Source organism: Oncorhynchus masou, chromosome 12, assembly GCF_036934945.1.
Source record: "Oncorhynchus masou masou isolate Uvic2021 chromosome 12, UVic_Omas_1.1, whole genome shotgun sequence".
Lineage (NCBI taxonomy): Eukaryota > Metazoa > Chordata > Actinopteri > Salmoniformes > Salmonidae > Oncorhynchus > Oncorhynchus masou.
In genome coordinates, this window is record NC_088223.1 from 60,467,678 (window position 1) to 60,487,681 (window position 20,004).

General features: G+C 42.8%; 1 protein-coding gene across 1 annotated transcript in view; it reads left to right on the forward strand.

Annotated features, from left to right (window-relative positions):
- The window catches only part of LOC135550534 (teneurin-1-like), a 187,786-nt gene that overhangs the window by 143,372 nt on the left and 24,410 nt on the right, over positions 1 to 20,004 (forward strand). The window contains exons 13-23 of the mRNA XM_064981453.1: positions 59 to 61; positions 378 to 404; positions 742 to 888; positions 6,816 to 7,032; positions 7,284 to 7,403; positions 7,502 to 7,763; positions 8,766 to 9,033; positions 10,603 to 10,746; positions 11,247 to 11,496; positions 11,859 to 11,879; positions 14,179 to 14,411. Of these exons, the coding sequence (XP_064837525.1) occupies positions 59 to 61; positions 378 to 404; positions 742 to 888; positions 6,816 to 7,032; positions 7,284 to 7,403; positions 7,502 to 7,763; positions 8,766 to 9,033; positions 10,603 to 10,746; positions 11,247 to 11,496; positions 11,859 to 11,879; positions 14,179 to 14,411 (1,692 nt within the window). The remainder of the gene's footprint in view (positions 1 to 58; positions 62 to 377; positions 405 to 741; positions 889 to 6,815; positions 7,033 to 7,283; positions 7,404 to 7,501; positions 7,764 to 8,765; positions 9,034 to 10,602; positions 10,747 to 11,246; positions 11,497 to 11,858; positions 11,880 to 14,178; positions 14,412 to 20,004) is intronic.

Genomic DNA, 20,004 nt, shown 5'->3' on the forward strand with positions numbered 1-20,004 from the left:
GCTCACCAAGTTCGAATGCACTCAATTAATGTGGCTACACCTTGATAGAACACTGCAGTTTGTCATCTGGGACTAACAGAATTGGGAACTGCCAAGTACATTTTATAAAAGAACCAGAAGATATTTTTTTCACTTCAGAAATGCAAGATAACAATCCTGTGAAATCGTTTCACTTGCCTTTAGAGATGCGGAATTGGAGATGGGCTCTGTGTCTCTGTGGATGTGTGAATCAAATCATAAAGCTTAGCTCCTGGCACATTAATAGGCTGTAATTATCTCTTCATGTGCCTTGGTGCTAGCATATTATCTCTGAGGCTCAGTAATCTAATCTCACACACTTTTTTTCTTCCTTCCTTTTATCTTCCTATGGTATATAGCGCATTACCTGGATCTCGTTGTTAAAGGTAAGATGCCTTCTCATTCTCTAGGATGGAATTGTTTCAAAGCAGCAGGGATTTTTGAATGGTATTCCTACGACCAAAGCACATTCATTGAAATGTTAATTAATTTTGAGGAGAAAGTATGATGCCCAAACCAATGGCAGATCATTCACCATATTCAATTTAATGTGAGATGGAATATAACAAAATATGCAACAAATGTTTTCGAATGGCCAGACATCTGGATTTTACATAAATGAAAAGCGTAGCAGCATCTGTCCCCATCTCCTTAATCATGAGGAATGACTGGCAGTGTTCTGATACACAGCCTGTCTGTCTTCTCCTCTCTCTCTCCATCCAGACGGCTGTCCAGGCCTGTGCAATGGCCACGGTCGATGCACCCTGGAACAGAGCGGGTGGCACTGTGTGTGCCAGGCGAGCTGGAGCGGCATGGGATGCAATGTCGTCATGGAGACAGAGTGTGATGACAACGCCGACAACGATGGAGGTAAGGTCCCTGTGGACTGTGGTCTGTCTGTAGCTCAATAATGATTAATGACTTGACCTCCATCGCAGGTGAAGGTCAGGAGAAGGAAATATTTAGAACTTCACTTCTCCTTCCCGACATCTGAGCCAACAAGCATTTCCCGCTCTCTTCCTTTTCATTTTCCTTTTGTTAAATTTCACTACAGCAGTTGACATGGCTCACTACAGCAGTCGACATGGCTCACTACAGCAGTCGACATGGCTCACTACAGCAGTCGACATGGCTCACTACAGCAGTCGACATGGCTCACTACAGCAGTCAACATGGCTCACTACAGCAGTCGACATGGCTCACTACAGCAGTCGACATGGCTCACTACAGCAGTCGACATGGCTCACTACAGCAGTCGACATGGCTCACTACAGCAGTCAACATGGCTCACTACAGCAGTCGACATGGCTCACTACAGCAGTCGACGTGGCTCTCAGACCAAGGAGACCTCTAGGTAATTAGCTGGTGGTATTCTACCTGCTGCTTGGCTCCTCTAAAACATGTATGCTTGAGTGTAGCCCCTGGTGTTCCAGTGAACAGGAAACCAGACCTTGTGTTCCAGTGAACAGAGAACCAGACCTGGTGTTCCAGGTAACAGAGAACCAGACCTGGTGTTCCAGGTAACAGAGAACCAGACCTGGTGTTCCAGTGAACAGAGAACCAGACCTGGTGTTCCAGTGAACAGAGAACCAGACCTGGTGTTCCAGTGAACAGAGAACCAGACCTGGTGTTCCAGTGAACCAGACCTGGTGTTCCAGTGAACAGAGAACCAGACCTGGTGTTCCAGTGAACAGTGAACCAGACCTGGTGTTCCAGTGAACAGGGAACCAGACCTGGTGTTCCAGTGAACAGTGAACCAGACCTGGTGTTCCAGTGAACCAGACCTGGTGTTCCAGTGAACAGAGAACCAGACCTGGTGTTCCAGTGAACAGGGAACCAGACCTGGTGTTCCAGTGAACAGAGAACCAGACCTGGTGTTCCAGTGAACAGTGAACCAGACCTGGTGTTCCAGTGAACAAGGAACCAGACCTGGTGTTCCAGTGAACAGTGAACCAGACCTGGTGTTCCAGTGAACAAGAAACCAGACCTGGTGCTCCAGTGAACAGAGAACCAGACCTGGTGTTCCAGTGAACCAGACCTGGTGTTCCAGTGAACAGAGAACCAGACCTGGTGTTCCAGTGAACAGTGAACCAGACCTGGTGTTCCAGTGAACAGTGAACCAGACCTGGTGTTCCAGTGAACAGAGAACCAGACCTGGTGTTCCAGTGAACAGTGAACCAGACCTGGTGTTCCAGTGAACAGAGAACCAGACCTGGTGTTCCAGTGAACAGGGAACCAGACCTGGTGTTCCAGTGAACAAGGAACCAGACCTGGTGTTCCAGTGAACAAGGAACCAGACCTGGTGTTCCAGTGAACAGAGAACCAGACCTGGTGTTCCAGTGAACAGAGAACCAGACCTGGTGTTCCAGTGAACAGTGAACCAGACCTGGTGTTCCAGTGAACAGAGAACCAGACCTGGTGTTCCAGTGAACAGGGAACCAGACCTGGTGTTCCAGTGAACAGGGAACCAGACCTGGTGTTCCAGTGAACAAGGAACCAGACCTGGTGTTCCAGTGAACAGGGAACCAGACCTGGTGTTCCAGTGAACAGGGAACCAGACCTGGTGTTCCAGTGAACAGAGAACCAGACCTGGTGTTCCAGTGAACAGGGAACCAGACCTGGTGTTCCAGTGAACAGAGAACCAGACCTGGTGTTCCAGTGAACAAGAAACCAGACCTGGTGCTCCAGTGAACAGAGAACCAGACCTGGTGTTCCAGAGAACCATACCTGGTGTTCCAGTGAACAGTGAACCAGACCTGGTGTTCCAGTGAACAAGGAACCAGACCTGGTGTTCCAGTGAACAGTGAACCAGACCTGGTGTTCCAGTGAACAGAGAACCAGACCTGGTGTTCCAGTGAACAGTGAACCAGACCTGGTGTTCCAGTGAACAGAGAACCAGACCTGGTGTTCCAGTGAACAGGGAACCAGACCTGGTGTTCCAGTGAACAAGGAACCAGACCTGGTGTTCCAGTGAACAAGGAACCAGACCTGGTGTTCCAGTGAACAGAGAACCAGACCTGGTGTTCCAGTGAACAGAGAACCAGACCTGGTGTTCCAGTGAACAGTGAACCAGACCTGGTGTTCCAGTGAACAGAGAACCAGACCTGGTGTTCCAGTGAACAGGGAACCAGACCTGGTGTTCCAGTGAACAGGGAACCAGACCTGGTGTTCCAGTGAACAAGGAACCAGACCTGGTGTTCCAGTGAACAGGGAACCAGACCTGGTGTTCCAGTGAACAGAGAACCAGACCTGGTGTTCCAGTGAACAGGGAACCAGACCTGGTGTTCCAGTGAACAGGGAACCAGACCTGGTGTTCCAGTGAACAGAGAACCAGACCTGGTGTTCCAGTGAACAGGGAACCAGACATGAGGCTTTAGAGCTCAGGTTCAATGCCCATGTCTTTGAGGGGAAGATGCCCTACAGTAGAAGCCATTTGTGCACTGACTTACATCACATGTTTTTGATGTTTCAAAGTTTAAAAAGTTTACAATGACGTAATGTGAAGTGTAATACATGTAATGTCGTAGTTACTGTAGTTTAGTGTGATACATTAACTATGATTGACAGGTTAGAAAACATACTGCTTCTGTATGTGCACCATGTATCTTCTCATCTAGTGCATGAGTTAGCTTCTTAATGTAAACGTGTATTTTATATGAGGTGTACATTTCCTTTGTGTGTGTGTCACGATCGTCGTATGGAGTAGAAGGTGAGGACCAAAACGCAGCGTGGTTGGTATACATTCTTCTTTATTGAAGAAAGAACATGAAGTAAACTGAACCAAAACAATAAACGAATGTGAAGCTATAATAAGAAAACTATGCGGCCACAAGCAACTAACATAGACATAGATAATCACCCACCAAGTACCCACAGAATATGGCTGCCTAAATATGGTTCCCAATCAGAGACAACGATAGACAGCTGCCTCTAATTGAGAACCAATCTAGGCAACCATAGACATACAATTTACCTAGAAAGGAAAGAGCCCCATAAACATACAAAACCCCTAGACAAGACAAACATACACATACATCACCCATGTCACACCCTGACCTAACCAAAATAACAAGGAAAACAAAGAATACCAAGGTCAGGGTGTGACAGTGTGGCAAAGGAGATAAAAAGATAATTCTGTGTACTGTATAGTCAAGCTACCATCTGGAAAAAGGGATGTGGTTTGGATCGCTCCGTGTTCTTCTTTATGCAATGTTCTTCTTTATGCAATGTAATATGAAGAAATTAAGAGTAATTATGAATACCGTAAATTAATTTAAAGTGACAGGCTACAAAATGTACTGAATCTGTGTGAGTACTATGTCTCATCCAATTCCTCTACAAAAATCTCTCCACCATTCCCTGGTAGTTAAAATTCAAATAGTTCACCTAATATCAGTTTATGTGACAAAACAGAGAATCATTTTACCATCTAAACTGCTGTGAAATGTGAAATGTAATGTTCATTAGCCAAAAATATTGTATTTTGAGCTGTTTGAAGCTGGTGTACAAAACCAAAAGTAATAGAGCAAAAATAAAACTTAAGAACAGGAAGTATAGAAATAGCGCACATAAAATAGATCTACCGCTTCTTAGACTTTCTTTCAATGAGAATGACAGATCTATAACAACATTTGTTATGTGAATTCGGTCAGGTAGACCAAAATGTACATATTGCAGCTTTAAAATAAACTTCTTTGCATAGGGTGCTAATTAGCTACATTAGACCGTGTTTGGTTCCTTTGTATGTGCAGACAGAAGTGGTTGAGAAGGTAAGAGCATAATATTGTGTACAGTCTGTTAGTCTAGAGATGTGTTTGGAGCATGAACTCTTTACCTCACCCACTCCACATGTTTTCTCTGCTCTGGCTGACAGCACTTAAAGGAAACACCATTATCTCTTACCTTCAGAGTTCTTAATCAGGTGCTTTATCCCAGTAAGCCTCTGTATGCCAGCTGCTTCACTTTTACAAGTCTTCCTTCGTTGATCATTTTCCCAGTTGCTCTACCCGTGTTTGTGTGATAATGTGTTCATGTATCTTTTTTTGTTTGTAGATCATAAATAATTCACTGTATTTTCTTTTCTAACCCAATACAATAGAAAACAAATTCACAATTCAGTTCAGTAATGTGCCGGCAGCCTGGGCAGTAAACCTTTCCTCTATTATTCTACAACCTAATTTAGTTTACTCACGGCAGCTATGTCTCTCCCTTCAAAGATGTGACCTCCGCATTGTGTGTGACTTCTTATGACTGATGACTATCTTGGATGATGTACAGTCATTTTGGTCCTTCTTTAATGTAGAGGGAAATTGTAGGAGGCTCAAATTGGCCCGACACTCCAACAAAGGAGAGGAGGAAATAATCACCCCATGTCAGTTAGTTTCCCAAGCCAATATATATACGTCAGAATCCCAGAACATGTTCCTATTTTCATCTCATCTCAACTCCATTAGAAATGCCATTTATATTCTAAATGAGGCCTCGTCAAAGGCATTGGTTGGAAAAACCTAATAGCAAATGATCACCTGAAAAAGAGTAGTGATTAAGAGAAAAGATCATGACTTTTCCAACCAGCTGTAAATGAGTCACTATAATCACACAATTGACCATCCAGTGCTTTGTTTTACATTTGCAGCTGTGGAGTATATTAATTGTGCAACATTAGTTTACAAACATGGATAGAAATTCTCCCCCAAATACTTGTTTTCTTCATTATTTTATTGCATTGTTTGTTGATTATGTAAATATGGTGGCAATGGCAGGTACAGTACAGCTGTCGTTGTTGTCAGATACATTATTTTAGTGAGATGTTCTATACAGTATGGTAACCAGCAAAATGAATGCATTGTGGTCATGACCGATGGAGTTAGAGCCGACCCTGCCAACCAGCTTATAGCTGGGCACCATGCCTCCTTTACTTTGGCAGCCCAGCACTGAATGGGGATGTTATGGCTCTTGGCCCAGTAGTTATTCTGTTGTGTTGGTCAGTCGTTTACTGAATACATTTTCTTTGGCACCTACTGTATATAATTACACCTTATTATTTTCTGTTACCATACTTACAATTCTATTCTGAATGAATTCCACATTGCACATATTTTCCATCTGTGATATAAGTAACCATAGTTTTAAAACGTGTTATGAGAAAGCGTTGAGGATGGCGTGTACTAAAGACCAGGAGACATTATTCTGCTTTTAATTACCAAGTAAGTACTTTTAAGTACTTTTGCTGTTGTGTGGCATTCAATGCCAGCAATCTTGATGAATGTCAGCATTCACTTCAGCACTATTGAAAGTGTCTGCCTGAGAGGAGTCTATGGACTTAATGGACTCAACGTGCTGCCGTTGCTCAGACCCACACATTTTAGACATTGAAGAGAACATAATTAAAAAGGCACTGTACTGCAATTATAGAGCAGCGAGTAAGTACAGTGTTAAGACTGTATAAATCAGAGGCATTTTGCTCCTTGTCAGGCATGAACTAGATATATTGTTAACCATCAGCTTCTCCACATTGTTCAAGTTTAAATCATCACAGCTAAGCCATGTCTAACTGATCTTCATTAAAGGATAGGGTGGATGTAGTCCCACTTAGGAGAAACATTATCGATTTATTCTATATCATTTGTAAATTTGATTTATAGTTTCAAACCAATTGAGAGATGTCATCTCAATTTCACAAGGCCTTCTGTGCTTTGAATGTTATTCATCTCTCCCACCGGTGTCACAGTGGGAGCCTGAGATACTGTACAGTGTAGACTTAGCTGTGATGATGTTGTGTTATTGTGTTGTTGCAGATGGCCTGACGGACTGTGTGGACCCAGACTGCTGCCAGCAGCCTAGCTGTCACAGTGGGCCTCTGTGCCAGGGCTCCCCAGACCCCCTGGACCTGATCCAGCAGAACCAGACCCCCTACGCCACGCTCCTCTCACGCCTCTTCTACGACCGCGTACGCTTCCTGGTTGGAAAGGACAGCACCCATGTCTTCCCTGGAGACATCCCATTCGACAGCAGGTAGAATAGACAATATAGGCGATACTATTTACCTCTGGTACCGCATGAATGAACAGGAATAGCATGTTATATAGTGTAGAATCATAATTGCCACTGAAGTACAGGTCCTTTTATACACAGCTATTTGTAGGCTACCACAGTACTCTGTATGGATATAGCACATTTGCCTTTGTCAACTGAACTGGAAAACATTGTAACTTGTTATAGTATAATTAAAATACCCAGTGAACTAAAACGCTGCTCTCTCCTAGCCGAGCCTCAGTGATCCGGGGGCAGGTGGTGGCACTAGACGGGACCCCACTGGTGGGAGTGAACATCAGCTTCCAGCAGTACCCTGAATTTGGCTTCTCTGTCAGTCGCCAGGATGGCAGGTAGGTCTAGTATTGTATTGTAGATACGATAGTAAATTGGCTTAATATGATGCTTTGCCGCTACTGATTGTGTGTTTGTGTGGATTCTGTTCCTGTAGTTTTGACCTGGTGGCTGCAGGGGGCATCTCAGTCTCTCTGATCTTCCAGAGGGCTCCCTTCCTCATGCAGAAACGCACCATCTGGTTACCGTGGAACCAGTTTGTGGTTGTAGAGAAGGTCACCATGGCGAGGGTTGAGTCTCGCCCCCCTGTGTGTAACCTGAAGAACCTGGTCAGTCCGTACCCCATCGTCCTCCCCTCCCCTCTCATCCGCTTTGCCAGAACCTGTGAGGAGCGAGGCCCAGCCATCCCTGAGCTGCAGGTACAGTAGCTGGTCCACTCACCAGTCAGTAATATACATAATATATACAGTCCCAGGGATGCTCACTCAGCTTTCAATTACCACCTATACTAAACCATTTCCATAATGCATACATCTCTAATCATAATATCATTTTATGACTTCCAGGTGTATATTATAAATGGTTGTTTTTATTCCAATTCTTGCATTTTTCTTTATTCTGGATCCTGTGTAATTTTCACCTGGCACATATTGTACCTGTGAAATCATCTTAGAATCTCACACTAATCAGTTTCCGGGGCTCTTTATTCCCAGAGCTGCTCGCTATCTTCTCCCCCGATCCCACTGATATTCCTACCTCAGCTTTGGAAGTGTGTTTTGCAGATTGTAGACATCCTAGTTTGTTGTGAGTGATAATGAAACTGATAGTGATTTTAATGAGGACCCAGTTCAGAGTGATTGAAGCTGTGAGCAATGAAGGGTGGGAGTGAGGGTTAGATCGTCAGCAGTAATTAAAATGTCCTCCTGTACGCTGCTAATGATATAGAATATGGATGTCATTTAGTATTCCAGGGGCATCGTGTATGTAGAATAATGTTCAAAAAGTATAAAAAACTATATAGTGTTATTTTGATTGGATTTTAAGAAAGTGACATACAGTGGGGCAAAAAAGTATTTAGTCAGCCACCAATTGTGCAAGTTCTCCCACTTAAAAAGATGAGAGAGGCCTGTAATTTGCATCATAGCTACACTTCAACTATGAAGTGTACCTCTCTCATCTTTTTAAGTGGGAGAACTTGCACAATTGGTGGCTGACTAAATACCTTTTTGCCCCACTGTATAGTACTAGCTAGTATATCTTGGAACGAGTACAAACACCAGGTGATCAAAGATACTTTACTGAAAGACTTGTAAGATGTTTTTATACATAGTTTGTATCCTCCGGCTTTAGAAGTTTTTCCAACTCCTGGTAACCAATAGTACATAATAACAGCAGCCAAAATGCTTTCTCCTCCTCCTCAGGCTGTCCAAGAGGAGATCACCATCCCTGGCAGTTTCTTAAAGCTCAGCTACCTGAGCACCCGCTCCCCTGGCTACAAGGCTCTGTTCCGCATCATCTTAACCCACTCCATCATCCCCACTGGCCTGGCTAAGGTGCATGTGTCCACCGCCATCGAGGGACGACTCTTTCAGAAGTGGTTCCCTGCCGCCCCAAACCTGGTCTACGTCCTGGCCTGGAACAAGACTGATGTCTATGGGCAGAAAGTGGTGGGCCTGGCCCAAGCTCTGGGTAAGATTATATGCAGCATTTCAATCATGTCCTGTCACGTACATTCAGATTCACTGTAGAACAAATATAATGTGCTGTATTTCACTCCTTTGACAATTTTCACCCAAGGGATGACAGCAAGCAACATGCTCAATGGGTAACTGGGAGAGACAATCTGTAGCTAATGGCAAATAAAAATCTATAAAGACAGTATTACATGCAGCAGTGCAACAGCAGAACAGCGTGCTACTTTTGTTCTACTTTATCGTTAGATAATACAATCACACAGTGCTCTAAAGACATTGTCGGTGTGTTAATGGTCAGTAGTATGAAAGACTGACAGATTTTTCAAGGGCCACATATAAGCTTTGTTTTTTATCAGTGGTTGATTTAGTGTGCTGGCTGCCTATTGGGAACTACAGCTCTGATGCATTGTTGCAATTTGTCTTAATGGAGAGAGTGTTACAAATCTAACTGCAACAGAAAGCAGGGGCCACTCTTATCTCTTTCACACACTATGAGGATGTCTCTCTGGATTGCTCTCCATGCCTTGTATTACTGTCAGATAGCAGAGTGTTTCTTGATTGCCTAGCTGGTGTGCATGTGTTGGAATCCTTTCTCACTGAATACACAGTTTAATCTGTGCGTATCCAGCTCCTTGATGGTGGATATGAGGCACTGTGGTTAATAGTCTGTGATATAAATAGGAAGTCCTGGAGATGTTATGGCCCGTTTATCTATAAATAACATCGAACACATGGCACAATTAGAAACGACATCCTAACTAAATTGAAATTCAAAACACATTTTGTTATGGTGCAAACATATTTTCCTCCACACTAAATAAACCCGAGGAAGAGATAAGGAGATGAAAAAGGCTCTAATTTATTCATTTATCTTTATGTACCAGTGGGAATTGAGCTCAACCTCAAACCTCATCCACTCTCTCTCCTCCTTACTCTCACCCTCTCTCTCTTCGTTGCCGATAGTAACAGGCTGATCTATCATGGTGACACAAGCAGGAGCCTGTAGCTACTCTGTGTGTAACTGACTATGTCCTGCTTGTGTGTGTGTGTGTGTGTGTGTGTGTGTGTGTGTGTGTGTGTGTGTGTGTGTGTGTGTGTGTGTGTGTGTGTGTGTGTGTGTGTGTGTGTGTGTGTGTGTGTGTGTGTGTGTGTGTGTGTGTACGTGTGTGCGTGTGCGTGTGTTTGTGTGGGTGAGAGAGGGAAAGAGAGACGGTGAGCCGGAGCAAGGAAATAGGGTGAGCGTGCACACATACTGGGTGGATGCAGCAGAGCATGATGGTATCAGTGATGCATTAAAAAGTCTCGGGAGAATCGCAGACTGTTAGCACACACCCAGGCTGCTCTATAACCAACATAATGCCTCGTTCCAGCCTCTGCCTGGACCACGGCAACTCAAGGTTCACTGCAATTGTACACTGTGCAGGAGCTAGTCACACCATCACAAAAGCATTAGGGGTTGTTGTTTTCCAGGTATGTCTCATTGTAATTGCAATAACAACAGGGTAATGAATGCATGACAATTGGCGGCATCCCATTAACGGCCCAGTGGTCCCTTTTGTTCCAGTCTCTGTAGGCTATGAGTATGAGTCATGTGCTGACTACATTGTGTGGGAGAGAAGGATGGCTCAGCTGCAGGGCTTTGAGATGATTGCCTCCAACCTGGGGGGCTGGTCCCTGGACAAGCACCACATCCTTAACCTACAAAGCGGTGAGGGCTCTGCCTGTTCCTCTGTGTCCCACTTCCATTCAGCAGTACTGTACCCTCAGCCCACCTAACCTGACACTATTTCATACCTGGTTATCCAGTAGGAATATTGTGAAGACATTCTTGCCAAACTATTATTGTTTTAGCCACCATTTCAAATGACTTGATACAGACAGACAGACAGACAGACAGACAGACAGACAGACAGACAGGCAGGCAGGCAGACAGACAGACAGACAGACAGACAGACAGGCAGGCAGGCAGACAGGCAGGCAGACAGGCAGACAGACAGGCAGACAGGCAGACAGACAGAGAATTATTACTGTATTATATCAGAGAGTTCTGTTCTATAGTGCTAAATTGCGTCAGTTTGAGATAAGCTTTTGAGAGAGCTAGTTTAATGCATCCCTCTTGACCTTGTTGAACTTTGAAGATTCCAGGAAGGACTAGACTAGTCATTCCTCTGGATATGAGTGTAATTGCTAGTTGTCCTTCAACTCCAGGTGTTCTACACAAAGGGAATGGAGAGAACATCTTCATCTCCCAGCAACCGCCAGTCATTTACACAGTGATGGGGACGGGGTACTTGCGCACAATCCCCTGCCCCAACTGTAATGGCCCTGCCCTGGGTAGAAAGCTCTACGCTCCTGTCGCTATCACCTGTGGCTCTGACGGCAGCATCTATGTTGGCGACTTCAACTTCATCAGAAGGATTCTTCCCAATGGATTCGTCATCAGCGTTTTAGAATTGAGGTGACACTCCCGAGCAGTAGTTAAAGATGCTTTTCAGTGTTTTTGTGTGATTATGTATTTGTACATTATTTCAAGGACTGAGGTTGAAGCATTCAAAATATATACTGCAATGAAAGTTGTTGTAGTGCTAGTTTGCCAAGCTATTTTGCTATTGCTGCTGTTGCAATGATTGTTACATTTTTAATGTGAAATGGAAAAAGATGGGAAAATTAGTAATCTATTGTATACACAGCACATGAACGAATTGAACTGAGAAGTTTCATTGAAATGCTTTCATAAGTATAATCATGGATCGAAGAGAAGATATTTCTCCAAGGATAAGAACTAATACTCTTTCTCTCTCTTTAATACAACGCTGCTAGGAATCGAGATCTCAGGCACAGGTATGTTTTCAATACCGTACTCCGTCAGACTCAGAACATAATGTCTTTTTCTGAAAACAGTTTTTTATGACACTGCAGCATGAAAAGAGCAGTGCTTCAGTTGCAAACCGCCAGCCTACCTTTCATGGATGATATTCTTATTTGGTTACAGAATACAGGATTTGAAGTGAGGAGACAGTCAGTCAATATGGAAGTGTATTGACCTGGATTTAAAGCAGTTCAATGTCGGTCTTGGAGGGCCAAAATATTTTTCAGGTTTTCATCCTCTCCGTCTAATAAGGGACTAATTCAGACCTGGCACACTAGGTTAGTGCTATTACCTACCAGGTAGAAACAAAAACCAGAATTGTTTTGGCCCTCCAGGACTAGAATTGAACAGCCCTGATTTAAAGGGAGCAAGGATTAGAAATGGGCTTTGGAGAGAAATACAGACGAGGTCTTTAAAGGGTTCCTCTTATCGTAGACAAGCCCCAGCCTTTCATGTGTGCTTAGATGGGGGAGCGCCCCGCTGGAAAGGCCAGTTTAACACTGTTGTGTTGGGATGGGCTTCTCATACTCTCTCCCCCAAACAAACAGGCTCTCATGTCTCCCAGAGATATGATTCATCTTTTCATGCAGCCGTCATGTTCGCAATTGATTATTTCTCAATCAAAGCCTGTTAAAAAAACTTACTGAACTAGCTTTGCTTTTTCCCCTCACTGCATGTATGACATGGCACACCCAACTAAAGCCTGAGATGAGTCATTTTCCTCTGCGAATAGCCTAATGTTAACAGAGAGGGTTTCCTGGTGATTGTAGTAGATGGCATCGTTCACTGGGATGCACGTCTTCACACATACAGTAGCTCTGACTCTGTTAGGGATGTCATTACACAGGCCCTTAGGTTGCCTCCATCATTTTCAGTGGTGGAAAAAGTACTCAATTGTTATACTTGAGTAAAAGTAAAGGTACCTTAATAGAAAATGACTCAAGTAAAAGTGAAAGTCACCCAGTAAAATACTACTTGTCTAGAAGTCTAAAATTATCTGATTTTAAATGTACTTCGGTACAGTGGTGGAAAAAGTACACAATTGTCATACTTAAGTAAATGCTTTACATCAAATTCCTTATATTAAGCAAACCAGGTGGCACAATGTTTTTATTTATTTATTATTTTACTGATAGCCAGGGGCACACTCCAACATAATTTACAAACGCAGTATTTGTAGTATTTGTTTAGTCAGTCCGCCAGATCAGAGGCAGTAGGAATGTAAATGTGTTAAATTGATAGGTGCATGAATTGGACAATAATTCTGTCCTGCCTGAGCATTCTAAATGACACGAGTACTTTTGGGTGTCAGGGAAATGTATGTGAGTAAAAAGTACATTAATTTCTTTAGGTATGTAGTGGAGTAAAAGTAAAAGTTGTCAAAAATATAAATAGTCAAATAAAGTACAAATACCCCTAAAAACAACTTATATATTTGTACTTTAAAGTACTTTATACTTAAGTACTTTACACCACGGATATTTTTGTCATGATTTCAGTCACCGTTCAGTTGCAGTGCAATTACTGTAAAGATGATACAGCTGTCAGAGTTCGAGCTGTATGGATTTTAATCATATCCTCAGGTGAAAAGAATGAGTTTGTCTGTGGTTGGCAGATGTTTGTTTCACGTTAGTGAGATGTTAATCTCGGAACCTACAGTATGACGTCCTCTTGAGCAACCATTTAAGATGAAAGACTGAAGGAAACTGAACTGGTGTTAAGTGATAAAAGCCAGCTCTTTGGGGATTGACCAGTAAATGTGTATTTCATATATACAGTACCATGGATGGGCAACTTTGATGAGGGTGGGGGCCGCAAAAAAACAGATATCATCATCAGTGCCTCGTGGGTCTGCTTACCCAACTCTTAACATTTTGCCATAGGGTAGAGGCAAATGTTTGCAGATTTTTATAAGGTCACTGATGGTCAGTTGGCCCCACGCTGGTCGGTAATTTGACCATGCTTACTACAAGTTTAGATAGCTGGCTGCTAGACTAACTTACCGATCTAATGTAGCTGACATGGGCTAATTGAGCGACTGATGATGCACAACCACATTTCGAAACCTTGTGTAGTCTATTATTCTAACTCTCAACAGTAATTTAAGACCCCGACTGTGTTCCCCGGCAAAATATATATATATATATGTATCATTCTTTTTTATTGGTCCACGAACCTACAAAAGGGTCGCCCATCCCTGATATATACAAACAGTACATTGTTTATGTTTTTTGTAGTGTAGACCTAAGTGATAGGGTCTTTTCTTTGCAGCTCCAGCCCAGCCCATAAGTACTACTTGGCCATGGACCCAGTAAGGGAGGCCCTCTACTTGTCTGACACCAGCAGCAGGAGGGTCTACAGACTCAGGACCCTCACAGAGCCCAAGGACCTGGCCAAAAACATGGAGGTGGTGGCAGGGACGGGGGACCAGTGCACCCCCTTCGATCAAGGCCACTGTGGAGATGGGGGCAAAGCCATCGATGCCTCCCTCAACAACCCCAGAGGTACAGCATCATCACTACCTTAATATGGTGATTAGTCTATAACTCTGAAAATAGTAAAGGGCTAACTTATTGCTTTCAATCGGAAATGGCAGAATTAACCACCTAGTGTGAAGGGAGACATTTAAAAGGACACAGATATTTATACGCTCATGGAAAAAAAGGCTTTCAAAAGGGTTCTTCGGCTGTCCCCATAGAAGAACCCTTTTTGGTTCCAGGGAAAACCCTTTTGGTTACATGTAGAACCCTCTGTAGAAAGGGATCTACATGTAACCCAAAAGGGCTCTACTAAAAGGGTTCTACCTGGAACCAAAAAGGGTTCTCCTATGTAGACATCTGAAGAACCCTTTTATTTTCTAGATAGCACCTTTTTGTCTAAGTGTGTATGCAGAGACCAGTCTCTTTCCTGAACCTGAGAAGTATTATGATTCAGGGTCTGAATATTGACATGTATTATTAGCAGAGGTTAAATGTGCTTCTGTCTTGTCAATAGAAAATCCTTGAAATTGGTTGAAGGTGAGGCTTTGTCCACCAATGATGATCCCATTCATTTTCTGTTCTCAAACAGCAGCGGCTTTGAAGTTCAAACAGAGCGTTGCTCCTTCTTGCCAGGGTTGAAAATTCCTGTCTCCCCTCTACGGCTAATATGTGTAGGAGCCAAATGAGGGTCAGAGCAATGTGGGCACATCATTTAGACTGGCTGCAGCCCGGGTATGATGTTCCGGATCCAGCGCTGAGACGCTATTAATTCCAGCTATGTGCCCGCCCCTCCTCTCTCCTCCTCCCGGTCTCCCTCAGTCTCAGCCTCCCCTTCAGCCTTATCGAATGGGTTGGGAGCAGCTTAGTTAGACCACACAGCACAGTATCGCAGCAATGGAAATGAATTTCGCTGCTCCTCCAACACACAATACCAGGGATCCCATGGCCCCGTAGGCGCCAGAGTAATGCCTTTATCAGGTGATAACACACAGTCGCTGCATCAGTCCTTCACACACAGTCCCAATAACTGACTCTCCCCTTCACAGGACAGGCCTTTATAGTGCTGCTGCAGCAACATGTGACATGGTCCAATGCAGCCAGTTGATCCACCCAGCCCGGTCAGGAGTAAAGATGGCAGCCAAATCCCAATCAAGATGCTACTGTAAAACCATGACTAGTGATGAAACCGTTCCTAAATCAGGGAGCCCAGGCCAGGAGGGAGCAGGATAGTGTATTGCTAACAGGATTTAAGTGTGGCTGACAGATCTGCAAAGGAGGGCAAGAGGAGGAGAGGCTGTCGTACTCCACGACGTAGCATTAACCTTCAGGAATAATGAGTATTACTGGCTGTCACAGATGCAGATGCAGTCTTTGTGAAGCAACTGCAGTCCATACGCGCACTACTGTTGGGGCCTTCATTGATATTGATGTTGTATTGACACTCTCCTCAGTCCCACGTTTTTTTTAAGTGTCCCCAGCAGCACATAACGCATTACAACTATTAATTATAATAGCTCCCTGAACCAGGAAACCACAACATCAGTTCATCACTGTCACCTCAGCCAGCTTTGGATTTATCCTCATTTTGTGGTTCCTGCTGCATTCTGTTGTGTTGCATAAATAGGATACCAAGAGAAAGGCTTTGGATGATGTGTTTTTCTGCCAACTGTGCTCTTAACTAGGCTTCTATACTATTAAGAGACAGGATTGCACTTAGCAAATTGTGTTGGGTGGTTTTTTGGGGTTTAACAATCCCTAATATGTCATATTCATAGGGGTCTTGTTTTATTGATCCAGCTTTGAGGACAAGATGTAAAGGTGTGATTACATCAGTGAAAACAATTTGTACGGGCATGATCAAATCAGGGAAACTGTGAAGTCAATTACAATGTGCAAAAACAAGGGTTGTAATAGGCTAGCGCCAGGTGGTTCTTTGAAAGAGGTGTTTTACAGACTATGCCACATGATTGCATGATGCCATACAGTAAGGGTTTGTTTTAATATAGTAACGTGAGGCTGATAGATGGCTCAGACATGGTGACACTCCAGACAGGGATGGATTAGATAGTCTTTCGCTCATAACAACAGTGAAATTGAGATCAATCCATTTCCCCTGGTAGATTGATTCCCATGTTGTTACGGTAACTGCAAATACTACAGTGTTCCACCTGCAAGCGACTGTGTACTGTACCAGCTAATGGTCCACTTGGCCTGAATTTGTTCAGTATAGGTATGAGTTGTATAGAAATACACTGTATTCATATGTGGATTTTGTGATTAGTCATTTGTATGCTTTTGTTGGTGATGGTTGACAGGGTTGTTGTGACTAGGACTAGATGCTGTTAGATCTGTCACACAGAGGAAAGAATGCTATCTGTTCTCATGTTGATCTATTAAACACACTTTACCAGAGCACTTCACACAGTAGGTCTATATTCTTATTATTTGGAACAATGCTTTAAGGTAACCCTGACCTTTAGCCCAGCACTTGTGAAGGGAGAGTTTTTTTTAGCTCCTTAAGGCAGCCTGAGGGAGAAGCTTGATGATGAAAGATGACATCGGCGCACTTTTTGCTAAATCCAGCAGTGAATCAATTAGGTGTGTTGGCGGGTCTTTAGCTGATGCTCTGTCACTGTCACACAGATTGTGTCGTCTTTCATCAGCTTGTCAGCCTTTCTGATTGACAGAAGAGTGTGTGAATAATGTAGGCAGATGCCTTTGAAACCTCTCTCCCTTCATGCTTCAGTTTGACACACGCAGAGACTCTTGTTTTCTAATTAGTATATGGGTTTATGTTATTTCTTTATGCATGTATTAGTAACAGATCTGGGTTCAAATACGTACATATTTTCTATGCATTTTAGTATTTTCAAATAAGGAGGCCCGAATCAACTACTTCTGTTTGAAGTATTTTAAATTATTCAGAAATACTTATTTAAAATACTATTTTCAAATACCTGGATTAAATGCATGACAGTGTATATTCCAATATTCAACTACTTGTCATTTCAAATAAAACATATAAAAATGCATACTTCCAAATGTATATGAAAGTAATTGAAATACCCAAAATAGTATTTTAACCCCGGTCTGATTAGTAATATGCATGTGCCTTGTGGTCTTGTGTACATCATCTTTTTTATAAGGAGATTGAAATGTTGTTTAAATATGTGCCTGTTCCATTACATCTAAAAGACCAAATCTTCCTTCAGGGTTTTAAAAATGTTGTGACCCTGATGTAACTTTTATCAGTTGATGTTTCTAATCGAACCAGTCTGAGCCCAGGTGTGAAAGGAAGGAAGTGCAAAAAGCTCTGTTTTTAGACAAAACTCAAGATGGCATCTGATCTGCTGTTTTTAGACAAAACTCAAGATGGCATCTGATCTGCTGTTTTTAGACAAAACTCAAGAGAGCATCTGATCTGCTGTTTTTAGACAAAACTCAAGAGGGCATGAACAGCAACAGTTAGGAGTCATTTAAACATGGGTTAAAAGTTCTGAGGGTGTTGATTAGTGGTACATATTAAAGTGCAAGTCAACTGAGATTCACAAACAGGAAGCCAACAGACTGAAAAAGGATGAGGTAGCGGCTGACTGTTGTGGTTGGAACTTGAACATAGATACGTAGCACTTTAAGGCTACTTCTTAAACAGTTCAAGTTTATCAATTAGATAATGTCTATCCAATGATACCAAGTCTAGGTAAGAAAGCTGTCGCTTGGTGCATCTTAGTAAGGAGAAGGCAGAATAAGTGGATTATTCCAACAATTTCACAGCTTGAAATTTCACAGACTAGGGCTCTTAAGGATGAAAATATGCTTTTAAGGAAAGATAAGAGCATTGGCAGACTGATTCAAATGTGTGATAACCTGACACCAGGTCCACATGCTTTCTAATAGTCTACTCAGAACAAAAATGTGCTTTTAGAAGGTCTTGCCCAAAGAAAATGTGGCTCACAAATACATTTTCAATCAATACACACCTGACCTAAGAGCAGTCAATAATCCTCACCCCATGGAAATCTGAGGGGTTGTTGTTTTTTCACTCTAAATTCTTATCACAAAATACTGTAGCACACAACAAAGTACCAAATAGCATTATATCCAGACATTTCTATATTATATCACTAAGCAATAAGGCCCAGGGGGTCTGGTATATTGGCCATACACCACAAACCCCCGAGGTGCCTTATTGGCTTGAAGTGCATTCTGGAGTGTGCATTATTTCTCTATAATGCACAGTATAATTGAATGGCTATGAAATGTATTCTTACATGTATTATGTTTGCAAAAAAAGCAAAAGTCAAATTGAAAAACATTGGCATTGTTGAATTCAATTTTCATAATAGCAAGCTAGCAAGTCTGCTTGTTTGGCTAACAAGGCCACTACTCTAGCTATCTAGTAAACTTGCTAATTCAGTGGATGTTGAACAGCTGTTCTACAGGCAAATGAACACATTTCTAGTGGCAAATGGGTTAAATTACAGCGTTGGTATAAACGGGATAATCAACTCGGGGCTCTATGCGTTCTCTGGAAAATAATGCAACTCCATGGAAGGTTAGATCCGCTCTGCTAGCGCATAGTTGAACACACCTTCCACGTCGTTCATTATTTTTCTATAGAACGCAGAGCACCTTGTTGATGATCCCTTACATGTACACGCGGCTGACTTGCTGTTTCAGACCATCAGCATCCAGGAGCCAAACTACCCTGTTTATAATTGCTTTTAACCGACTGTTACAGGAGGATATCGCCATGTTAAAGATAATTGTTGAAATCCCAGGTCTACTGGTTTGTGTACTTACTGTAATATCAGCTAGATGCAGCGTAGAGGATCTGTAATGTCAGCTAGAAATCTATCTGATTTTAACAGTGTATCAAGCAGTAGCTGTAATGTGGTTGAACAAACTTTCTGTGGATTCATATTGACTGGAAATATGGCGAAGAATCGATTATAAACCAAAAATAAAAGCAACACATTGATTTAGTATTTTCACGACTTAGTAGAAGAGAGTGCTTGGCCTTGAAATGAATGTTGAAGCGTTGGCTTTTTGATTAACCATAAAAAGGTCTCCCAGAAGTAGGTCAACCACTAGGTTCCATCAAGTATCTGCCAACACGTTGCTTCAAGTGGGACACAATGTACTGTAAACAAATTAGTATAAATAATGCACCCTCTTTGTTTTCCTTGGTACAATAGCAGTGGCGGTAGTAGTGATATACCAATGTACTGTATCTCCCCTCCCAATCTCAGAACACCCTCAATTTATCCCCCGGCCTTATGCAGCCCCCCTCAAAGAAATCCACACCCTTTTTGTACCCACACTTTGAAAGCCACACTGGATTTCAACATTTTTCAATGATGAAGGTGGGCGCTTGCTATACCAGACACACAGGTCCCGTGGTTTCGTTTCAATGTGGCCGTGTTTCAAAGAAAATCTCAACCATTTTCAGCCACGTTTGTGACAGTTCTCAGCTCAAACATACATGGCCAATTATCGACCGCACGTGTGGTGCAGGAATCAATCTTGCCACACGCAAAAGTCCTCTCCAGAGAGAACAAGAGCTGACGGGCAATCATTTCATAGTCCGTGTACATTTGCCGTTATCAGTGTGAGA